General features: G+C 37.1%; 4 protein-coding genes across 7 annotated transcripts; 3 read left to right on the plus strand and 1 right to left on the minus strand.

The window, feature by feature from the left end:
• The first annotated feature begins 531 nt into the window (after positions 1–531).
• LOC106371502 (protein SMAX1-LIKE 5-like) lies at positions 532–5,019 on the plus strand. The gene is made up of 4 exons (XM_013811583.3): positions 532–903; positions 1,009–2,297; positions 3,201–3,420; positions 3,515–5,019. The coding sequence occupies exons 1-4, from the start codon at positions 802–804 to the stop codon at positions 4,877–4,879; spliced, it is 2,976 nt and encodes a 991-aa protein (XP_013667037.2). The 5' UTR covers positions 532–801; the 3' UTR covers positions 4,880–5,019.
• Positions 5,020–5,551: 532 nt separating this feature from the next.
• LOC106371504 (probable inactive purple acid phosphatase 28) lies at positions 5,552–8,825 on the plus strand. 3 transcript variants are annotated; one of them, XR_007317184.1, is made up of 7 exons: positions 5,552–5,819; positions 5,926–6,073; positions 6,515–6,927; positions 7,036–7,488; positions 8,386–8,401; positions 8,496–8,629; positions 8,727–8,825. XR_007317184.1 is itself a non-coding variant. In XM_013811585.3 (4 exons), the coding sequence occupies exons 1-4, from the start codon at positions 5,628–5,630 to the stop codon at positions 7,465–7,467; spliced, it is 1,185 nt and encodes a 394-aa protein (XP_013667039.2). In that variant the 5' UTR covers positions 5,552–5,627; the 3' UTR covers positions 7,468–7,679. The 3 variants fall into 3 exon arrangements, 1 of the variants encoding a protein (XP_013667039.2); XR_007317183.1 differs by having other exon boundaries at positions 5,553–5,819; positions 8,386–8,629; XM_013811585.3 differs by lacking the exons at positions 8,386–8,401; positions 8,496–8,629; positions 8,727–8,825 and having other exon boundaries at positions 7,036–7,679.
• On the plus strand, positions 8,496–14,051 carry LOC106371505 (transcription factor bHLH35). Its single transcript, XM_013811588.3, has 5 exons — positions 8,496–8,629; positions 8,727–8,889; positions 8,984–9,205; positions 9,301–9,471; positions 13,783–14,051. Exons 1-5 carry the CDS (start codon positions 8,550–8,552, stop codon positions 13,885–13,887), a joined length of 741 nt encoding a protein of 246 aa, XP_013667042.1. The 5' UTR covers positions 8,496–8,549; the 3' UTR covers positions 13,888–14,051.
• Positions 14,052–14,337: 286 nt separating this feature from the next.
• LOC106371506 (DNA ligase 4) lies at positions 14,338–21,027 on the minus strand. Of its 2 annotated transcripts, none has more exons than XM_022693295.2 (26): positions 20,458–21,027; positions 20,292–20,383; positions 20,137–20,222; positions 19,932–20,068; positions 19,685–19,759; positions 19,470–19,561; positions 19,278–19,349; positions 19,118–19,197; positions 18,994–19,031; positions 18,893–18,899; positions 18,644–18,799; positions 18,491–18,566; positions 18,171–18,295; positions 17,981–18,074; positions 17,762–17,845; positions 17,498–17,593; positions 17,358–17,406; positions 17,131–17,218; positions 16,814–17,017; positions 16,517–16,642; positions 16,324–16,423; positions 16,126–16,231; positions 15,910–16,040; positions 15,642–15,800; positions 15,392–15,550; positions 14,338–15,305 (listed from the first exon to the last, which is right to left on the minus strand). In XM_022693295.2, exons 1-26 carry the CDS (start codon positions 20,791–20,793, stop codon positions 14,459–14,461), a joined length of 3,615 nt encoding a protein of 1,204 aa, XP_022549016.2. In that variant the 5' UTR covers positions 20,794–21,027; the 3' UTR covers positions 14,338–14,458. The 2 variants fall into 2 exon arrangements, with proteins under 2 accessions (XP_022549016.2, XP_013667043.2); XM_013811589.3 differs by having other exon boundaries at positions 15,642–15,803; positions 20,458–21,026.
• Between the last annotated feature and the right edge of the window lie 5 nt (positions 21,028–21,032).

Genomic DNA, 21,032 nt, shown 5'->3' on the forward strand with positions numbered 1-21,032 from the left:
TGAGGTCTCCATATCTACAAGTGAACAACTTGATTTAACAAAAAGAAATAGGAGTGACAAGTTTTATAGCAATACTTTTCTTGTGATTAATCCATCGAAAGTTATATTAACCAAAAACAAATATTATTAGTATTATTATTTCTTTAATCAAAAACAATTATACTTCTCTATGTCGACTAATTTCAGCGGGTGGGCATATATTATAGTGAAAATTATATTGAAAAATGCAGCTTTTTATGCTCTTATTCCCTAATAATTACCATATATTAAAGGAAATGATGAGCAAAAATGGTACACTGAAGCTGCACTGTAAATAAAAGAAGACAAAAGTTGAGTGAAATGCAAAAATCAAAAGCATACAAAAGCTGCTCGTTTGTCCAAAAAGAAACCCATCATAAAGTAAAAGCATTATGAGATCAAAAACCCCTTTAAAATAAACTAAATAAAACTTTTTAAAAAATTTCAAAAAATAATACAAGATGAGGAACAGAAAAGCCAGCATGAAATAAGTATAAAGGAACCAGCTTGGTCTAAGTTCCACATCTGACTAAAACTCTCTTAAACCTTCTCTCTCTCTCTCTCCCAAATTTCTCTCACTCTTCTTTACAGTCTCCAAACATAAGAAAGGAAGCTCCTTTTCTTTTACTCTGTTTCTTCCACTTGTGGGCTATACTTATTTGGGGTGTGGTTAAAGGAGGAGGAGGCAGAAGTTTTCAAGTTAACACCAGACAGCTTTCGATAGTGGTTGTTTTCAGTTTCAAAAAGGTGGGGGTGGGGGTTAGGGTTTAGGTTTAACAAGTTATGCGAACAGGTGGTTATACGATTCAACAGACACTCACTACAGAGGCTGCTTCTGTCTTGAAGCAATCTCTCACGCTAGCTCGGAGAAGAGGCCATGCTCAGGTTTCATTCAAAGTTTGGATCTTTTGTTTTTTAAAGTTTGGATCTTTTCATGTTTTATTTACTAAAGGGAAAAGTTTTTTGTTTTTTTTTATGGGTTCGGTTCAGGTCACTCCTCTCCATGTAGCAGCTACATTATTGTCATCAAGGACAAGTCTTTTGAGAAGGGCGTGCATCAAATCCCACCCTGGTTTTTCACCAAATTACCAGTTTGCCCCTTCTCTTCACCATCACCAAAACCAAAACCAAAACCATCCTCTTCAATGCAGAGCCCTCGAGCTTTGTTTCAACGTCGCACTCAACAGGCTTCCCACTATCCCCGGTCCCATGTTCCACGGCCAGCCTTCTCTCGCGAACGCCCTCGTCGCCGCGCTCAAAAGAGCTCAAGCTCACCAGAGACGAGACTGCATCGAGCAGCAGCAACAACAGCAGCAAGCGCAAACGCAACAGCCTCAAACGCAGCTGCTTGCCGTTAAAGTGGAGCTAGAACAGCTGGTTATATCCATCCTCGACGACCCGAGTGTGAGCCGGGTCATGAGAGAAGCTGGGTTCAACAGCACCGCCGTGAAGAACTGCGTCGAGGAATGCTCCGTCTCCTCGGTGTTCTACGGCGGCTCCGTCGTCGGAGTCTTCTCATCTCCAAACTCTCCGGATCAACAGCCAAGCATCAACATGAGTCGGTTTCACCACTACCAAAACCCTAAAGACTTCAACTTTCTAAACCCTAACATCCCTTTATGGCAAACCCAGTTCTTAAACCAGTCTCCTAACCAAAACCCACTTTTGATCTCCTCTTCCCCTCATCACCATCATCAACAGCGCCTGAGAGAAAACGATATGAAACTCGTGGTTGATATTCTTCTGAGGAAGAAGACGAAGAAGAAGAACCCTGTGATTGTCGGAGATTCCGTCTCGTTCACGGAAGTGTTCGTCTCCGAGCTGATGGGGAGGCTGGAGAGAGGAGAGCTCGGGGATTTAAAGCAGACCCATTTCGTCAAGTTTCAGTTTTCGCCAATGGCCTCGAAGTTCATGAGGAGAGAAGACGTGGAGATGAACATAATCGAGTTAAGGAAGAAAGTGGTTTCTCTCACGACGAGTGGCAAAGATGTAATTATCTTCACTGGTGACTTAACGTGGACAATCAACGGTGAGATATCATCGTCCTACAGTCCTTTGGATCATCTAGTTGAAGAAATGGGGAAACTAATCGCCGAATACGACGACGTTGATGAACAAATCCGTGGTTCTAAGAGGAGGGTTTGGGTAATGGGAACGGCTTCGTTTCAGACATACATGAGATGTCAAATGAGACAACCTTCGTTAGAAACGTTGTGGGCTCTTCATCCTGTCTCTGTCCCATCTTCAGCTAATCTCGGCTTAAGCCTTCATGCGACAAGGTAAACTCTTTTTCTTACTTTTTACCATTAATTTACTCTAAAAAAGTTAAACACTGTTCCAGTCATTTTTTCACAAAAGTGAGTTTGGTCAAAAAAGGTTTTGGGTAGATAGTGACACTAGCTAGTATACCTATGTTAATACTTAACCAAAAAAGAAACGAATCTTTATGTCGTAGTTCAAAAATAATAGTTAGATAATTTCTTTTGAAAATGTTGTGTTTTTTTGCAGAAGTTTTAACTTGAAACTGGTCCCTTTAGAGTCTGTCTTTGTTCTCTGACTTACTCAGATCAATGTCTCACGGAAGCCAAAACCCTGTGTGTCTATGACTCCATGCTTGTCCTTTCACACTATACAGTCTTTATTGTGTTTTATATACTTGGACCCCTCATAGTATAGTAGGAGTCCACCTAAGTGTAGCTAAAGGTAGATTATAGTGCAACAACTTTGTATCCGTTACTAAATTGTGGATACTAGAATTTCAAAAAATGGAGGTAGGTAGTAAGTAACATTTTGGAATATATTGGATTCATATATTTATCCAATGGGGCATTTGCTTGTAGACAAATTAATTTCAAAACAACGCAGCGGAGAATATTCCTGCGACAATAAAGATAAAAAGCTTGAAACTTTTGATTTTTAAGTTAATGTTTTTGTTTTGTAGCAATGTATGGACGGTTTTACCCCTTTTACTACTTTGGTTGATTAGTCTCAAGTTCTCTTTCCATGTCTGATAGCTAAGAGACCCGTCCTATATTAGGGAAACATTTTGTCTTCTTGTCTACAAGACACTTTTTACAACAATCCAAAATCTCTTTTTCACTTTTTTTTTTATGCTTTGTTTTCAGACGTTAGCGAGAATGCCACTGATCTCTCTTTTTCTTGACCGTTTTGTTTATTTGCAGTGGACATGAGGCATGGAACATGAGCAGTAGCGTTAATGCGACAAAGTCCTTTTCTGGTTACAATAAAGCTGAGGAAGAAGAGACAATAAGCTCTGTGCTAAGTTGTTGTCCTGAGTGTGTTACTAGCTTTGAAAGAGAAGCAAAAGCGCTTAAAGCTAACAAAGAGAAGCTCTTGCCTTCTTGGCTCCAATCCCATGATGGTGACAACTCTCCACACAAGGTAGAACTAGTATTTATATTTAAATGTACCATTATATGATCAAAACGATAAATCAAAGTGCTAACAACTCTTGTTTTTTTTTGGTGCTGTGTAGGAAGAGTTAATGGGACTTAGGAGGAAATGGAACAGGGTTTGCGAACATATACACAATCAGACAAGACACTCTCCTCTGATGGGGTCAAGATCTCTATCTTTGATTGATTCGTTGGGGTTAAAGCCGAATCATCAGCGAGCCACAAACTCTATTGCCAAGTTCAGACGTCAGACTTCTTGCGCTATTGAGTTTGATTTGGGTGGAAACGACTATGAGAAGGGTGAATCAATCAATGAAGCTGAAGATGATGGCAACGAGAACGTGAAGACCACTCTTGACTTAGGGCGTTCTCTGTTTCCATCAGATTCCGTAATAGAGACGAGAAAGAAGATCGGTGCTTTGGTGAAAGCTTTGGAGGAGAGTGTTCCATGGCAAACTGTGACAATGCGTTTGATTGCTGAGAGTTTAATGGATTCCGTGCTGAACAAGAAAGATGGCTGGATTATGATAGAGGGCAGCGACACAGCCGCGAAGAGGAGCATAGCTCGCATTGTATCTGAATCTGTTTTCGGCTCTCTGGAGTCTCTCGTTCACATTGACCTTAAGAAGAAAGACAGCGAGCTGAAGGCAAGAGGAGTAGAGCATGGCGAGAAGGTTGTGTTCTTGATCGAAGACATCGACTTGGCGGATTCACGTTTCTTGAAACTCCTTGCTGATCGGTTCGAAGAGAAGCAGAAGAATAAAACCGCCGTCTTTATCTTGACGAAGGAGGACAATGCAAGAAACAGAGAGTCTGTTTTGCAGATAAGCTTGGAGGTCACGGCACAGAGTCCTGGGAGAAAGAGAAAACCGGGATCAGATTTACCGGTTAAGGAGGGCAAGATCAAGAAGGAAGCGTTCTCGAGGCAATCAAGTTTCAGTAGCTCTTATCTCGACCTGAACTTAAAAGCTGAAGAAGATGAAGAAGGAGAGATTAGTCCGATCTCAAGCGACTTAACCGGAGAGGAAGAGACAGATATCTCCTCCAGCACTTTTTTAAACATGATTCAGAACCGGTTTGTTCTTAACCGGTCATATCAACCGGGAATCGAAAAGGCAATGATGATGGCGGCTTTCAGGGAGGTTTTTCCGGAAGAAGGAAACGGCGGTGGAGTTAGGTTTAGCGTGGAGGAGAAACTAGTGGAGGAGATTAGCGGCGGCAGTTACGTTCAGAGCGGTGCGTTCGAGAGTTGGTTAAAGGAGGTTTTCAAAACGGGGTTACTAACGGTTAAAAAAGGCGGGGAAAAGGATACGGGTGTAATTAGGATGGTGTTTGGGGGTATAGTTGACAACAACAACAACGACAACAAACAATATGGTGGTGGGGTTGGTGGGTACATGGGTACATGTCTTCCGAACAAAGTCCAAGTTTCCAAGTTCGAGTAGATCCTTCGGTTTAAAATTCCTTTTGTTTTTTTTTTTTCGTTTTCAATGTAAAATTTCCATTACTAATGTGGGGGTTTGACTGGTGTAACTCGTTTTCTTTTTCCGTCGAATGTAATATAAATGCGTTTTAAATTTGCCAATCAAATCAAATGTATCTGCGCGATAAAACAACGCTAGACTAATAAATGTGAAATAAAAATACTGAAGTACAGAGGGATTGCTGCTTCATTTACCATGGTGGATGTTAAGAATGGCAATCAAACTCCATTATGGTACTACGCTACATGGTCATCCTTCCAAAGACTTACGGACTTGATGGAGATGCGAGGCTGCACTGATTTGGGTATTCACAAACACTCATTGGTTGGTGATGTAATTGTGAATAGGATGCAAGACAGATTCTACATGAGCGTGGCAACTCTTTGGAAGCAAAATGATCAAAATTGTATAAGCTGGTTTCCAATATAAAACCAACGACGAGTTTTTGTTTGATTCATGGACAAAGACAATAACGGAATATGGCAGAGTCCTCCATAGTAGACTGCATGGGCTTACATTAATGTTGCAGTATGTGAAGCGAAAAAAGCCCAATGGGCGTCAAACCGCTTTTTATCGCGATTTGTAATCCGCCAAACGCGCGTTATTTGCGGCCGCGATTACGGACTTCAAATCAAACTATTTTAGAAAGTCGTAGGATTCTCGATCTCTCTCCGTCTAGAAAACAGTGGCGAAGAAGAAGGAAGTGAGAATGAGCTGTGCAACCGTAACTGTGAACTGGAAACACACTATCCTCTACCTAACCCTAATCATATCTCTTCTCTACTCGATCGAAACCCTCATCTCGCACAAACTACACGTCAACCACAACCAAATCCGCCTCAAAAGGTCTCCGAATCTCCCTCTACGGTTCCGCGACGACGGCACCTTCAAAATCCTCCAGGTCCATTACGTTATTCCCTTTCTAAATTCGTGCATTATCGCTAGTGTTTGATTTGATTTGGTTTTGAATGATTGACGATTGCTGGAATATCTGATGATGTCTTCAGGTCGCGGATATGCATTTCGGAATGGGGAGCATTACTCGATGCAGAGATGTGGCGGATGCAGAATACGGTTACTGCTCTGATCTCAATACCACTCGGTTCCTTCGGAGGATGATTGAAGCTGAGAGACCCGATCTCATCGCATTTACTGGTAAACCATGCGTAATTGATTCTCTTATGATCTGTGAAACCGCGAGGGAGAAGTACTGGTGTTGATTTGAGAGATGTACATGTTTACTTTTCTTAAAATTTTCCAAATATAGTAAGGAGGAGGTATACAAATGTGGAAACTGTTGCACAGAACTTTGGTTATATCCTTTTGTAGACCTGTGTTAGTGTTTCTTGATTGCTAGTGAAAGCTGTTAGTGAAACTGATTGCTTGTAAGAGCTCCTCCAAGTGATGATGAAACTTGAATGAGCAAACACATGTCATCCACAATTAGCTTGGATATAAGATTTAGTGATGATGAAACTTGAGTGAGCAAACACATTTGATCCACAATTTTAGTTATAATATCTATTTGATCGGTGTGACAGTGTTAAAGGAAGGATTAGAGCTGATTCGCTAACTTTTGTTGTTGGTGATTATTAGGGGATAATATATTTGGATCAAGCACTACTGATGCAGCGGAGTCTCTTCTTCAAGCCATTGGTCCGGCTATTGAATATGGAATCCCATGGGCTGCCATTTTAGGAAATCATGACCAGGAGTCCACTATGAACCGTGCAGAGCTGATGACTTTCCTCTCGCTTATGGATTTTTCTCTCTCTCAAATCAATCCACCTCTCGAAGATGGCGCGGAAAGAGGCGCATTGAGGTCAATTGATGGCTTTGGGAATTACCGCCTCAGAGTACACGGTGCACCTGGTTCTGTTCTGTCAAATAGCACCGTCTTTGACCTCTTCTTTCTTGACAGTGGAGATAGAGAAACTGTCCAAGGTAGACGAACATATGGATGGATCAAGGACTCTCAACTTAGTTGGCTTCAAGATGCTTCTAAACAGGTAAAAGAGACTAATCATTTCTTGTTACATCTGGTGAAATATTCACATATTCAGATCTTTTATCATGATTACACATTGGTGAAGCAAGATTCATTAACCTCTAAACAGGGTCTTAATCCTGATCCAGCGCTAGCCTTCTTCCACATTCCAATCCCGGAAGTCCGTGATCTGTGGTACACACCCTTTTTTGGCCAGTTTCAGGAGGGTGTGGCGTGCTCCATCGTGCAATCAGGAGTCTTAAATACCTTTTTGTCCATGGGAAATGTAAAAGCCGCGTTCATAGGACACGACCATGTCAATGATTTCTGCGGAAATCTAAAAGGGGTATGGTTTTGTTACGGTGGAGGATTTGGATACCATGCATATGGAAGACGAAATTGGCACAGAAGAGCGAGACTGATTGAGGCTAAGCTCGGGAAAGGAAAAGACACGTGGACAGGAGTTCAACGTATCAAGACGTGGAAACGTCTAGACGATGGAGACTTGAGCAAGATAGACGAACAAGTCCTATGGGAAGCTTCCTACTCGTTTCTGAAGTGACCTAGGGACAAGGCAAATAAGGTATATTGATTTCTTTTTTTCATGATTGCCCATCTTTTCGATGTTTTGTAGTTTTGTGTAAGAAATTTCCGAGTCTAATGCTTTTAGGCTTCTTGTCATACTTAATGTCATGCATTGCAACATGATACACATGTGTCTGTTCGTTGTTAAAACGTTTTTCAGATGATCATAATGTGAGATCCTATTCAGTATTGACATCATCGTCTGTTAGGACCACTCGTGCTGAAACATATGTGAACTGAAACACCGAATTTCGTTTTTTAGATTCTTTCAAAATGTCACTTTCGTTGTTTTTCCTGTGTGATCTCTTTGACTGCTTTTTTTTTTTTTTTGTCATCCCTCTTTGACTACTATAATCATCTCGTTAATTATGAGTACTTAAATTATTGGATTTAAAAACATATATATATATATATTTTTTTTTTCTTTTATTTATTTATTAGCTAATTAACATCGCATGGTTGACTTTGTTGGGTACACATACAGTATTTTGATTGTCAAATCATTTCTTATTTTTCTTTTTGCTATATGCTTGTTTCACTATCTTTGTCATTTTTTTTGCTACCTTGTCTTATAAATAGGTTATGTTTCCGTCTTCTCCTATCCTTTTCCTTTTTGGTCATGACTTTTATATAAAAAATTATTTATTTTAATATTATTAAGTTGGAACATTTCTTTAGTGCTCACACTGTAGATATTGACAAACAGGTACAGAATAGTTAAGACTGATGAATAAAGACCTCGTGTCGAATAATTATCAACCTAATTACTCTGTATTATTTTAATATTATGCTAGTCTTTTGTTGTTTTTATTTTAGTTAGAAAATACCTTTATTTTTTTATTGACCAATTACTGTTTACTAATAATTGACATTGTCAAACCTTCTTTTGTTTCAGTAAGGATACAACGCTGGTGTGTATATTATTAACTGGAAACCTACGTTGTTGTCTCCCGAGAGCTTGGTCTGTCTCATTTTAGTTTTATCACTGCCCTTTTCTATATAAAGCTCACAGGTCGAGAGAGACAAGAGACAGTTGATTAGAGAGAACTCTGTCGGAAAATGGATAACGTCGACCAAGAGTTCAACAATTACTGGGAAACAAACTCCTTCCTCCAAAACGAAGACTTCGAATATGACAGGTTCTTTCTTGTTTTTTCATTTTTGTCTCTCTCTTTCTATATCCCCACTTTCCCGGAAACACTTGAGATTCTGATATTCGTTTTCTTTCTCTAAAAGCTGGCCTTTGGAGGAAGCGATTTCTGGGTCGTATGATTCGAGTTCGCCTGATGGGGCGGCTTCGTCTCCGGCTTCTAAGAATATTGTGTCGGAGAGAAACAGAAGACAGAAGCTTAACCAGAGACTCTTCGCTCTTCGATCAGTTGTCCCCAATATCACTAAGGTTTGTTTTTTAAAAAGTTCCCATCTAAACTCGTTGTCTTCTAGTTCCAAGATCCAAGCTTATTATGGTATCTGTTTTACTTTTTCTTTGGTAGATGGATAAAGCATCAATAATCAAAGATGCAATTAGTTACATACAAGGGTTGCAATATGAAGAGTCGAAGCTCGAAGCGGAGATCAGAGAACTTGAATCTACTCCAAAGAGTAGCCTGAGCTTCAGTAAAGATTTTGATCGTGATTTGCTGGTTCCTGTCACATCCAAGAAGATGAAGCAGCTTGATTCTGGTCCTTCCCGTTCTCTCATTGAAGTTCTCGAAGTAAATTTCTGTGCTTTCCTACTTTAACACACCTTGAATCATTTAAACTAAAAAAAATCATTAAAAATTGTGGGGTTTTTGTTGGGTGATTGAAGCTGAAGGTAACATTCATGGGAGAGAGGACAGTGGTAGTGAATGTAACATGTAATAAGAGGACAGACACAATGGTGAAACTGTGTGAAGTCTTTGAGTCATTGAATCTCAAAATCATCACTTCCAATCTCAACTCTTTCTCTGGCATGATCTTCAACACTGTCTTTGTTGAGGTCAGCATCTCCCTCTCTCTCTCCAATTTGTAATTAGTTAATTACTCTCAAGTAGTAATGATTACAATTAGTCAAGACGTGGACAGTAAACTTTTCAAGGAAAAAAGTAACAGGAAGCATTCATATATATATATTACTATTGATTTAGTTAACTTTTCTTAAAATCTAATGCAAATCGCACGATAATATTTTTCTTAAAATTGAAAATTAACCAAAGTGAAAATAGTTCTTTTTGTTAGATTAAATGCCTATTGTGGCTTAAATGTGAGTCAAATTTTTTTTTTTTACTTTTTAAAGGGTTTTCGTCGAGCTTTTACTAGATTTTGCAATCTCGTCTGATTTGTTTTTGAAGGATTTTCTGTGGTTCTATGCTCGTGCCAAATTATTTTAACGCTAAATGTTTTACTAATGAGCCATTGTGTTATTTCGTTACCTTTAAAAAAATATATATACCTTTCTCAAAATGCAAGGTTTCTTGATTTGAATCATTGTATATTTTGTTTAGACGACATGGACCTTTCTGGTTGATTTAAAGCAAGATTTTATTAGAGTAAACTAATCATTAAATTAATAGAAAATATTCTGGGTTTGGTCTATATTTTTGTTGGCCACTTGGCTGTGGCTTATTCTGTAATTTTAATCAAGTAAATTGCATGACTTTTAAAAATACTAATTCTAGTTCCACTGTTATCATCAACTGTAATGACTATATAAAAAAAATTCAAGACTTTCCATTTTCGTTTGTCAATTTATCATTTATTATGTCTTTTAGCGAAGTTTGTCAATTTATTTATAAATAACTAGATAGTAAAAAATAGGGAAATTAGGCGGTATGGCTAGGAAAAAATGTTTTCAACAAAAAAAGGGGTTTATGGTTTTTTCCTTTACCGGTGGTGAATGGTTCCAGTTTCATTTATTTCTTCTCAAATCGGCGTGGTAAATAGTTACGTAAATGGGTTCCTAGCTTATATCGGAACGCGGGGAGAGCCTCGACCAAGCATTTATTGGTTTTGTTTTAGTATTTTAATAAAATTAGTTTTTGGTCCCACAATTATTGGAATTGGTCCATTTGGCCATTAAGAAAAGAAAAAAAATATTATCTCTGCTTACTCTGATTGCTTTGTAATCAATGTTGCTCAACCGCTCGAATTAAATAACAATGGGTTATAAAATGATATTACCTCCCAAAAATAAAATTTTTTAGAGTTTATTTTTATTCTACATTAAAATACTTTTATATACTTTAAAAAAATAGTAATTGTAAATATTTGAATTGATTAAATTATATTGGTGGATAGTTATTAGAAAATAAATTATAAACTAAATTATAAATATTTATTATATTTTTAATAAACATGAAAACTTTAGAAAATTTTAATTTCATGAACGGAGGGAATACTAAAATATTAGCTAATTCTGCCAGATACGTCATATATATATATATATATATTGTCTGGAGTTAATAAAGGATTATAGCTGATACTTTCAAATGCCTGAGAGAGAAATAAAGAATAAAGTGTCAATAAATAATTGGATATTAGAGATAAGATTATGATTGCAATTGCTGATATCCTACTATATAAAAGGGACTAAATTCAAGGCTTTTGAGACTATCCACCTCAGCCAAAATATTCTCATCCAAAAAGAATTAAAAATAAATGTCATTTAGAAGATAATTAACTAATATAAAACTTTTGATATTTCTAAAAATTTCAAATTTGTAACTGCTAATTTATTAATAGAATCATATATCTATATTGAATTATGTTCTATTTTTAATCGTTACTTTAAGAGTAAATAAATTATTAATTTATAATATATATATAGTTTATAACTTTATATTGTAGTTATAAATAAAGAGAAAATAACCGGGAAAGGTGAAGAAACTCATATAAAATTATGTAATTAAAATGGTAAAATGGTGAATATGATGAAGTGAATCTAAGAAAATTTGTTGTACAAATTATGGTGCTTTCTTCGTCCACTATAATGATTTAAAATAATATATATTCATATAAATAAGTCAATATTTGTTGTTTTTTTTGTAAGATGTTAAGATTATCATTTTCTGAAAGGTTACACTGATCCAAAGAGATTAGTTTGTGGAGCTAACCAAACGAGGATTATAGTGTTTACTTTGGAAAAAGTAATAGGTTGAACGATAGATGGCGTGCGTGTTTTTTCACATGGAAATCTGCACATATATTAAAATTGTAAGATTTGAATCATAGAGAAAATATAGTGTATATGACTGAAGTTGATTCATTCCGAAACTAAAGATGGCTAAAATTCTTCTTTGTCAAAATGCATAGATGTGAATCTTATATGAATAGAGTTCTCAATTGCTTATAGCAGTGTAATAAATTCCGTGTGTAAAGGAAAAAAAATGTTATATAAGTGAAAACAAAAATTATGATTTTTTTCTTGTGCCTATAGGCTCTTCGCAATTTGAAGAAGAAAGAACATATTGTGTGAAAATCTTTGGCTCGGTCAAATTTTATCGAGTTGTTTATAAAACTGTTGTTATATGATTCATGTAAATTTTCAGTGTTGATTTAAAAGCCCAAGAAAACCCATCTATACTGACTTTTTGATTTTTTTCTGTGATTTAAATTTAAAAAAGATAAAACTTTCGATAAGTTATGTAAACTCAGAACAAGTATTTAACTTTAGAAAGCATTTACATGTTTCAAACTTATAATATATACATATATAATGTTTAAAATTATGTATATAAAACCTGTATAAAATGTGCTTAAATATGTTTCTCTTCTTTAATGTGTTAATTGTACTATATATAACATTATTTTAAAATTTCAAAAAGTTTATGTCACATACAAAAACCATCAATAAAAAATATAATTCTCCATCTACAACCAGAAAAAAGAAAAACTATAAACATATAAATTTAAATTAAGAAAAACTAACATTGGAAAAACAAAAAAATCCTACTATATAAAAGGGACTAAATTCAAGGCTTTTGAGACTATCCACCTCAGCCAAAATATTCTCATCCAAAAAGAATTAAAAATAAATGTCATTTAGAAGATAATTAACTAATATAAAACTTTTGATATTTCTAAAAATTTCAAATTTGTAACTGCTAATTTATTAATAGAATCATATATCTATATTGAATTATGTTCTATTTTTAATCGTTACTTTAAGAGTAAATAAATTATTAATTTATAATATATATATAGTTTATAACTTTATATTGTAGTTATAAATAAAGAGAAAATAACCGGGAAAGGTGAAGAAACTCATATAAAATTATGTAATTAAAATGGTAAAATGGTGAATATGATGAAGTGAATCTAAGAAAATTTGTTGTACAAATTATGGTGCTTTCTTCGTCCACTATAATGATTTAAAATAATATATATTCATATAAATAAGTCAATATTTGTTGTTTTTTTTGTAAGATGTTAAGATTATCATTTTCTGAAAGGTTACACTGATCCAAAGAGATTAGTTTGTGGAGCTAACCAAACGAGGATTATAGTGTTTACTTTGGAAAAAGTAATAGGTTGAACGATAGATGGCGTGCGTGTTTTTTCACATGGAAATCTGCACATATATTAAAATTGTAAGATTTGAATCATAGAGAAAATATAGTGTATATGACTGAAGTTGATTCATTCCGAAACTAAAGATGGCTAAAATTCTTCTTTGTCAAAATGCATAGATGTGAATCTTATATGAATAGAGTTCTCAATTGCTTATAGCAGTGTAATAAATTCCGTGTGTAAAGGAAAAAAAATGTTATATAAGTGAAAACAAAAATTATGATTTTTTTCTTGTGCCTATAGGCTCTTCGCAATTTGAAGAAGAAAGAACATATTGTGTGAAAATCTTTGGCTCGGTCAAATTTTATCGAGTTGTTTATAAAACTGTTGTTATATGATTCATGTAAATTTTCAGTGTTGATTTAAAAGCCCAAGAAAACCCATCTATACTGACTTTTTGATTTTTTTCTGTGATTTAAATTTAAAAAAGATAAAACTTTCGATAAGTTATGTAAACTCAGAACAAGTATTTAACTTTAGAAAGCATTTACATGTAAAAGAAACAAACCGACAAATAATATTATAAATAAAATAAATTTATAAGACACAATCCGCGCGAAGCGCGGAAAAAATCTCTAGTATACTATAATAATATATTTGGTTGCTTTTATCCTTAATGGCATCTGTCACTTTTCTGGCTCCCGTCTTCGTTTGAGTTTTTTATTTGTATAATGTCGTCTGACAATGTAATTAAGTTTTATCTTAATTATTAATGATATTTTTTTTGGTTTAATTTGAACAGGCGGAGGAAGAAGAACAAGAGGTGGTGAGATTAAAAATAGAAACAGGAATAGGAGCTTATAATGAAACTCAAAGCCCCACTTTGAGCATCGACTCTCTTTACTAATCATTTTTTTTGTTTTCATTTGTCTCGGCTTCTCTCTCTTTTACAAATAAATAATATGTTATCTCTTTCCACTTTCGTTTATTTGTCCATCACGAATACTTCTTATTGTGCGTTTATTTATATAGTGTCTATAATAATAATAATAATCGTACGCATTGTTTCTTCTTTTAATTTGGGAAGTGGGGAATGGTATGTTTGTCCTTTATAAAACGCAAAAGAAAAGGAGTTTTGCTTACTATTTTGACCAATAATTGATTTGCTCTTTTGTCAATATAAAAACTGATACTATGCCTTTTTGTTGAAGCCAAGAGAACAAGCTATTTGACAGAAAAATGGCTACCATTGAGGTGCTAAGTTTTGATGGAAATAAGTTTCAACAGAAGTTTTGATTAAGTAGCAAAAGAATATCAATTTTCTAGTAAAACAGAGCGAGTTAAAAGACAAACAAAATGGTTGAAATTATGTGATTGAAACGAAAAGAGTAATAATGGTCACAGAAAAACATATATTGTATATACATAACACACATGAAATAGGAGCTTCGTGTACTTGGTCTGTAACGGCAGCTGTTTCACCAGTCTTTGAGCAGTTCTCCTGCAACATCGCGGTAGCTAACTTTCTTTTTCTTCACAGGCGGAGGAACTTCATCTGCCTCTGCGTTCTTCACACAAGCATTATCAGTCTCGGCGCCAAGTTTTCTTTTCTCTGAAGACTCACCCTCACCACAAACATTAGCCGTACTAGCTTCGCCCGTAGTTCGGCTTGTGTTTCTCAGACTGAGGCTTGGGATCATGTTCATCAACATAGCTTGTAATGGATCCTCATGGATTTGTATCTTCTCTTCCCTATCCATCTCGGTCTTTGCATTTCTAGAATCTTGTGAGGAGGCCTCTTCAACTGCTACTGTGTCATCTCTTTGCAGTGACTCTCTGTGCTTTGCTACATCAGGCTCTCGGGTTTCTTCCTTGTTTTCCTCGTCGGCAGAACCATCTTTCTTGTCATCATTTTCCTCAGAGTCATCTCCTCCTATCTTCAAAGGCTTCTTGCCTCTTCTTGATCTCTGTACTCTTTGGGGTTGTGCCACACGAGACTTCCCTCTCTTTGCAGATCTTCCTCTCCTAGAGTTTCTTTGAGTATCACCAGTCTCTTCTGATATATCATCACTGAGTCTTGTTGAAGCCTTTTCTTCCGAAGCCGCATCACTCTCCTCTGTTTCACTTCCGCCTATCTTAGAAGGCTGTTTCCCTCTGCGTCTCTGTACTCGTTTCACCGGGTTTGCAGAAGACCTTCCCCTTTTATTACCAGCTCGAGTACTTGACCGTCCTCTTGAACTCGTAGTTGCCAATTTAGAGGAAGCTGGCTCTTCAGTTTGAGCCCTACCACCAGAAGCTACTTCCGTTGTATCATGTTCAGATTTACTGAAGCAAACAGAGATCAAATTATTGGAAAGCTTTTATATTAATATGGATGAGAGAAGAAACTCATCAAAAATGTGTAGACTCACTCTGATTCTTCAGTATCAGACTCTTCCATACTCTTAGGCCTCAGAGTGTACACCTCCTCGCATACTTTTTGCTCTCTTTGCAAGCTGTCTTCTAACCAGTTCGAGCTAACAACATGTAGCCTTCTCTTCAGCAAAAGACGTTTCTCCTTTTCGCTGAAACTATTGGAAGAGAGACAACAGAACAGTCTCTCAATCCTCATAAGAACGTGGTGCTAATCTCAATAGCAGAAACACAGAAAATTTGGAATACCTTTTTGAAACTGAAGTAAAATCCAAAGAGTCTTCTGCTGTAGAAAGGACTACAAGGTGAGACGCATGAGCAAGATTATTGCTGACTTTACCACCACCCATTAAGACTTCAAGCGCTAATCTCTTAGCCATGATTCCCAACAGGGCTTCCTCTTCATTGCTCCTTCAAGTAAAAAACGACACATTGATGACGATGATGATGATGAGTATTGCTTTAGGTAAGTAACATTTTTAAAACAACGTATGAATAACTACGAGAGAGGACTTACAATGTTTCACTATAGAGGTGAAAGTAAATGCAGCAACCGATGAAGCAGGACCATCTTTTCTCCGGACATAGCTTTTTCTTGTAGTATTCAATGGATTTTGAGTCTTCCGATTGCTTGGCATTGCTTAAGACCTGAAAAGGAACAAATGGGATTGCAGGAAATGGTTTTAGTAAGTAATTACCATATTTACAATTCTGGATAACTGAACATACATACCTGTTTGAGACCTTCAAGGTCTAAATCAAAGAAATAAGAATCGGAAAACTCGTCAATTTCATCCTGTAATTTGGTCCTTGAAGCATCAGTGAGGTGGAGGAAGTACCTTCAAAAGTGGCCTTATCATTAGACAGAGATATTAAAGCACAAGGAACCCAAAGTGGGTTGATACGACAAGAAAACGTTGGTATGACTCACTTTGGCTGCAACGGAAGAAGATTATTCCGTGAACAACAATCTAAGACCCAAGAAAAGTGGATGACATCTCTTTGACGTTTTGCTGCCTGATACTTTATTCCTGAAATTATAGCGTCTCTTTGTCATGCTCTTTGATTGAAATAGTAATTATCATCAGTACAAAAGGGTTGAGAGTATGAAAGTGACGACATACCACTGCTTTCCGCTGCAATGCAATGAGTCACTGAATTGTTCAAGTTCATCGAGAACTTCCCTCCATTCTCAACCACCATTTTGTGGAATTTATCAAGAGAATGGGACCGAGGCAGGTTTACAAAATCTGTTATAGATTCGTCAAAGGAAAATAAAGAAAAATCGAATAGTATGACAACGTTGCCAAAGTTTGCAATTTAAGGACTTATCCATGTAAAAAATGTGTCTTAACTATACCAGAGGAAGACAAGACAGCTGAGAAAATGCAATTAGTAGATAAAGACATGTCAAAGGATACAAAATATCATATTGGAGAAGATTGAGGTCTTGCCCTTGATATCCGATACATCAGTTTGAATAAACTGAGATGGGACAAGAGGCACATTCTTTTTCTCTCCTCCTCTCTTGGAGGTTTTAGTGACTTTCGGATTGTCCTGCGTGCTTTCGGATTCCTTCTGTTTCTGTGTGGTGCCGTTACTTGAGTTCACCAATTCCACAAAAGCTGCAAACTCAACATCAGTCAGACGTATAAAGATGAAGCGAACTGGTTATGTCAGTTTTAATGAAATATTGAAATGGGAACTTTTAAACAGTTTATTTGGTCCTTTTAGTCACCTTGCACATCGAGACATTCATGCCAAGGTTTGTCGTATCTTACTTTATCAATACGAGGAAACCTGAGGCTGTAAGGTGCGACAAAAACCTGAAAAGAAGCAGATTTTTACATGGAATAAGGCATAAACATCATAAACGACAAATCTGTATTGTCTGACACTGAATGAAAGACACAAATATTAGAGGTTACTGACAAATCTTCACATCCTCACATCTCAAGGACATACCTCAGACCTTATTGTCCTGATGTCACTAGTGATGGAGAGTATTATTGATCTGCAACAAACAGGAAAAAATATTCAAATGGCTAAATATGGTTATTCTGCTTCAGTCCACAAAAATTGGCTAAATGAGAGAGAAAACTAACTTTTCCGGGCTTTCAATCCAAACATCAGGTCTCTCTTTTGAGTGATTTGTGACCTGATAAAAGCTTGGTGGAGCCTTCTTTGGGTGTTCGTTTTTTCTGCAACACAAATAAAATAGAAAGAGGCAGTTTTCTCAATTGTCAAAGTACTACACCAAGAAGCCTTCTAGTTTTGATGTTTGCCAATAACTATTTTGAGACTTGTGAGCCATATCTTATAGTTTTAAATGAGATGAGTAAGCGCCAGTAAACGATTCAGTCTCTCACCTGAAATAAGGCTTCAGTTTGCTTACAACAGTGTTAAGCTCTTCATCAGAAAGTCCTGTGCCAACTCTACAAAACGACATAAATCTGCAACAAACAAAAAAAAGAGAATATCTTATTTATTGATGAAGAAAAGGTCTAAAGTTTTTATTAGTTTCTAATTTTATTAGTAATCTGATTTCATGTTCTGTGAGAAAATATGAAACAATATTATACTCTTACCGCCTGGGATATACATTTGCCTCTGCCCGGTCAGCCAACCCAACGAGAAACTGTGCTACCTCTCCTCCGTGACGGCCAGAGCCATAGTATCCTCCTGTTAATGATGTAACAGATCTCCCATAAGATCCAATGGGAAAAAAAACACCACTTTTAAACAAGGAAAAGTATAACAAACGTATCGAGTGCACACCTATTATAAGAACATCTAGATCAGAACCAGCCCGGACATATTCAGGCTTCAACTTCAACCACTTTCCACTACGATCTCCAGGTTCCCATTTCGATCCCAGGTCTTTAAGCACAACTCCTTCATCTCTGAGAACAAGGAAATAACTGGATTTGAGAACTAAAACACACATCTGTGAAGAAAACCGCATTAAAAGAAAAGTCTTTGCACTAAGAGGGTAGATTCTGACAACCAAGTAATCACTATTCACATTAGGCTAAGAAGGCACTATCCAAAAGTTTTGAACGATTCATGAATATTAGAGAGAGATGAGAAAAATGAACCTATTTTCAACTGTTTCTTTGAAAAACCGCTCAACATCAGCTGCGGAATGAACCACAATAGACCAACTTGGTTCTCCTGCAGAAAGCAAAGGTTCACATATCCAATAAGAGATGTTAAATCCATAATAAAAACGGGATCTTAGTAGTCCTTACCAGAAGGGCGATGAACATTGAGACCACCTTCGGGCACTAGAACTTCAAGCCGGCCTTTTAAAGGCTTAACCACTTTTCTCAGGAGTTCATGCCGTTCTTTTAAACTCTGGTGGATGACGCTAGTATCGCCAACATAGAGCACATCAAAGGCAACATCTAGTACATGGTCAAGGAAAATAATATCTCTAAAATGGTTCTGTCATGAGATTATGGAGGCTGCGCATTATTAACTTCTCCTTGTAAGGATACAACATAACTGCATTGTTTGAAAGAATGTTTGAGTTTATAAGGATCCTCAAAAAGTTGCAACATAAAAGCAGAGACAAGTGGAACTTCACATATCTACGTACCTGTCTATGGCTGTCGAGACCCTCCCTTGCTGCTTTGGCTGTAAAAGAAGAAGACATGAAAGATCAAATCTACCGCAAGAAAGGCTAAACTATTTAAATAAAGGATAGCGAGTAGATGCCAAACCTATTTCCTGATTCGAACCAAATTCAGCAAACCGATTAAGTGACGTATCCCAAACCAACATTTCACCATCAAGGATACACCTGAATGGCAATAAAATAAATAAAACGACCGTATATGTAACACCTTCCAGAACCTAAATAAAGAGCAACTGGATTCTTACTTGTCAGCCATTATATTTTGTACGATAAGATCCGACATGGCATGTGCATATTCAGAATGATCAAGGAAGTTCCTGCAGCATAACTTACAATTATAAAATGAAAGATTTGACATAGAACGCCAAGTCACAAAATAGGAATGAACCTTGGTCATATCCAAACACGATTTTTTATCCAGAAGAGAAGGGACTCACCTAGAGAAGTAATGTATTTCAGTCCCATTTTTGTGTATCTGTATGCGATCCCCATCAAATTTGCACTCAGCAACTACATCTTTCCCGTGGAGCTATGTAAAAAAGAACGGTGCTCATGCATTGGTTAAAAAGAGAAAACACCCATACAATGACATTGCTAAGAAGATAAAAATAGGGAAATGGAGTAAGCTGGCAATAGAGTTCATGGAGTTTACCTTCTTCCAAGCAGCATTTACGTCACTGATACGCATAGCTAACTGGGGTCGTACGGCTTTTCCAACTTCTATATCCTACAGAGTAGCAAACTATATTTATAAACTCAAGGAATGTTGTAAAAAAGATGGATCTTCACAACCAATTACTATGTCTATCAGTTTGAAAAATCTATAGAGCAACTGTATCTCATTTTGATATATAGTTGCCTCTAAGCTATCATCCAAATGTTTCTCGTAACAAAAAAACCTGGCGCTTGTGACGTTGGTGGCGATCCCTGAGCTTTTCACAGACTAGTTTCAAGTCACAAGTGACATTAAACAAGTCCTCAGCATCTGGATGGAACTCCTGAAATATACTCCTCTCGCTCATCCCCAGCTTCAAGTCTGTGTAACACATTTGATCTCAGTACAAGACAAAAAGCGTGAAGAAGCAGGAAAAGTCCCTACACTACCTTTAAGAATGATCCTAATGACCCACTTCATCTCCTGTGCATTCGTCTTCTGAATCAGCGTAGAAAGAACAGAAGTCTTCCCCCCTCTGCATTACATAAAACAGAATCAAATACGTTCAGACCAAAAAAACAAGAGTAGAGACAAGACAAAACACCTGTTCTCACTCGAAGCCAAACGATCAAGCAAATCATTCAACTCCTTAACACTCAACCCACCAGACGCCATCCCTTGCCTACGTTGCAGCACCTGTTCAAAGCCTCAACCTTTAAAACCCCTAAAAAAACCAAAACCTTTGTAACATCTCAAAACCAAACCCTAACCTCAGCAGCAATCAAAGAGAAGTTTCCGGCGTTGGCTCCAGCCTTAGCGGTTCCTCCTTTACGCCAATTGAGAAGGCGAACAGCGTCGGGAGCATCGCGAGAGATTCCGAGGGCGTCGATGAGACACGTGGCGAGCACAGACTCCTTGAGGCCGTAGCTGCCTCGCTCTCGGTCGAGCGACGGGATGATGAGACGCACGGCGGAGAAGTAATCGGAGGGTTTGCAGTAGGTGTCGAGGAACTTGCGGAACTTGGAGCGTTTCTGGGATGAGGTTTTGCTCTTCTGAATCCAGTTGAAGAGAGACACTAGTACGCTGAGTTTGATCTCCTCCGTCATCTTCTTTTTTTGACGGAATTAGTGATTCCTTTGATGAGTTTTTGGTCGGAAAGACAGTAAGGGGCGTCGCGGATAGCTTGTCGGGGAAGAAAGTGGTGTTTTAAAAGTCGCACGGCCGGCAAAGGAACGAACTTTTTAGTTTCGTCGACAGCGATTCTTCGTCACAGGGAGAAATTTTCATTTATTGGGAACTACACATTTGCCCTGAAACTTTGTTTACTGATCTATTTAGTCCAGTT

The sequence above is a fragment of the Brassica napus genome, chromosome A10 (assembly GCF_020379485.1).
Source record: "Brassica napus cultivar Da-Ae chromosome A10, Da-Ae, whole genome shotgun sequence".
Lineage (NCBI taxonomy): Eukaryota > Viridiplantae > Streptophyta > Magnoliopsida > Brassicales > Brassicaceae > Brassica > Brassica napus.

What these genes read in the sequence shown, in the direction of transcription:
- LOC106371502 (XM_013811583.3), top strand. Translation starts at nt 802, where the DNA reads ATGCGAACAGGTGGTTATACGATTCAACAGACACTCACTACAGAGGCT. An exon ending in GGAGAAGAGGCCATGCTCAG is followed by an intron (nt 904 to 1,008) that starts GTTTCATTCAAA and finishes GGTTCGGTTCAG; the next exon opens with GTCACTCCTCTCCATGTAGC. An exon ending in GTGACAACTCTCCACACAAG is followed by an intron (nt 3,421 to 3,514) that starts GTAGAACTAGTA and finishes GGTGCTGTGTAG; the next exon opens with GAAGAGTTAATGGGACTTAG.
- LOC106371504 (XM_013811585.3), top strand. Translation starts at nt 5,628, where the DNA reads ATGAGCTGTGCAACCGTAACTGTGAACTGGAAACACACTATCCTCTAC. An exon ending in GCACCTTCAAAATCCTCCAG is followed by an intron (nt 5,820 to 5,925) that starts GTCCATTACGTT and finishes TGATGTCTTCAG; the next exon opens with GTCGCGGATATGCATTTCGG. An exon ending in TTCAAGATGCTTCTAAACAG is followed by an intron (nt 6,928 to 7,035) that starts GTAAAAGAGACT and finishes ACCTCTAAACAG; the next exon opens with GGTCTTAATCCTGATCCAGC.
- LOC106371505 (XM_013811588.3), top strand. Translation starts at nt 8,550, where the DNA reads ATGGATAACGTCGACCAAGAGTTCAACAATTACTGGGAAACAAACTCC. An exon ending in GAAGACTTCGAATATGACAG is followed by an intron (nt 8,630 to 8,726) that starts GTTCTTTCTTGT and finishes TTTCTCTAAAAG; the next exon opens with CTGGCCTTTGGAGGAAGCGA. An exon ending in TCAACACTGTCTTTGTTGAG is followed by an intron (nt 9,472 to 13,782) that starts GTCAGCATCTCC and finishes TAATTTGAACAG; the next exon opens with GCGGAGGAAGAAGAACAAGA.
- LOC106371506 (XM_013811589.3), bottom strand. Translation starts at nt 20,793, where the DNA reads ATGACGGAGGAGATCAAACTCAGCGTACTAGTGTCTCTCTTCAACTGG. An exon ending in CAAAATATAATGGCTGACAA is followed by an intron (nt 19,198 to 19,277) that starts GTAAGAATCCAG and finishes ATTGCCATTCAG; the next exon opens with GTGTATCCTTGATGGTGAAA. An exon ending in TCTGATACTGAAGAATCAGA is followed by an intron (nt 15,306 to 15,391) that starts GTGAGTCTACAC and finishes TGTTTGCTTCAG; the next exon opens with TAAATCTGAACATGATACAA.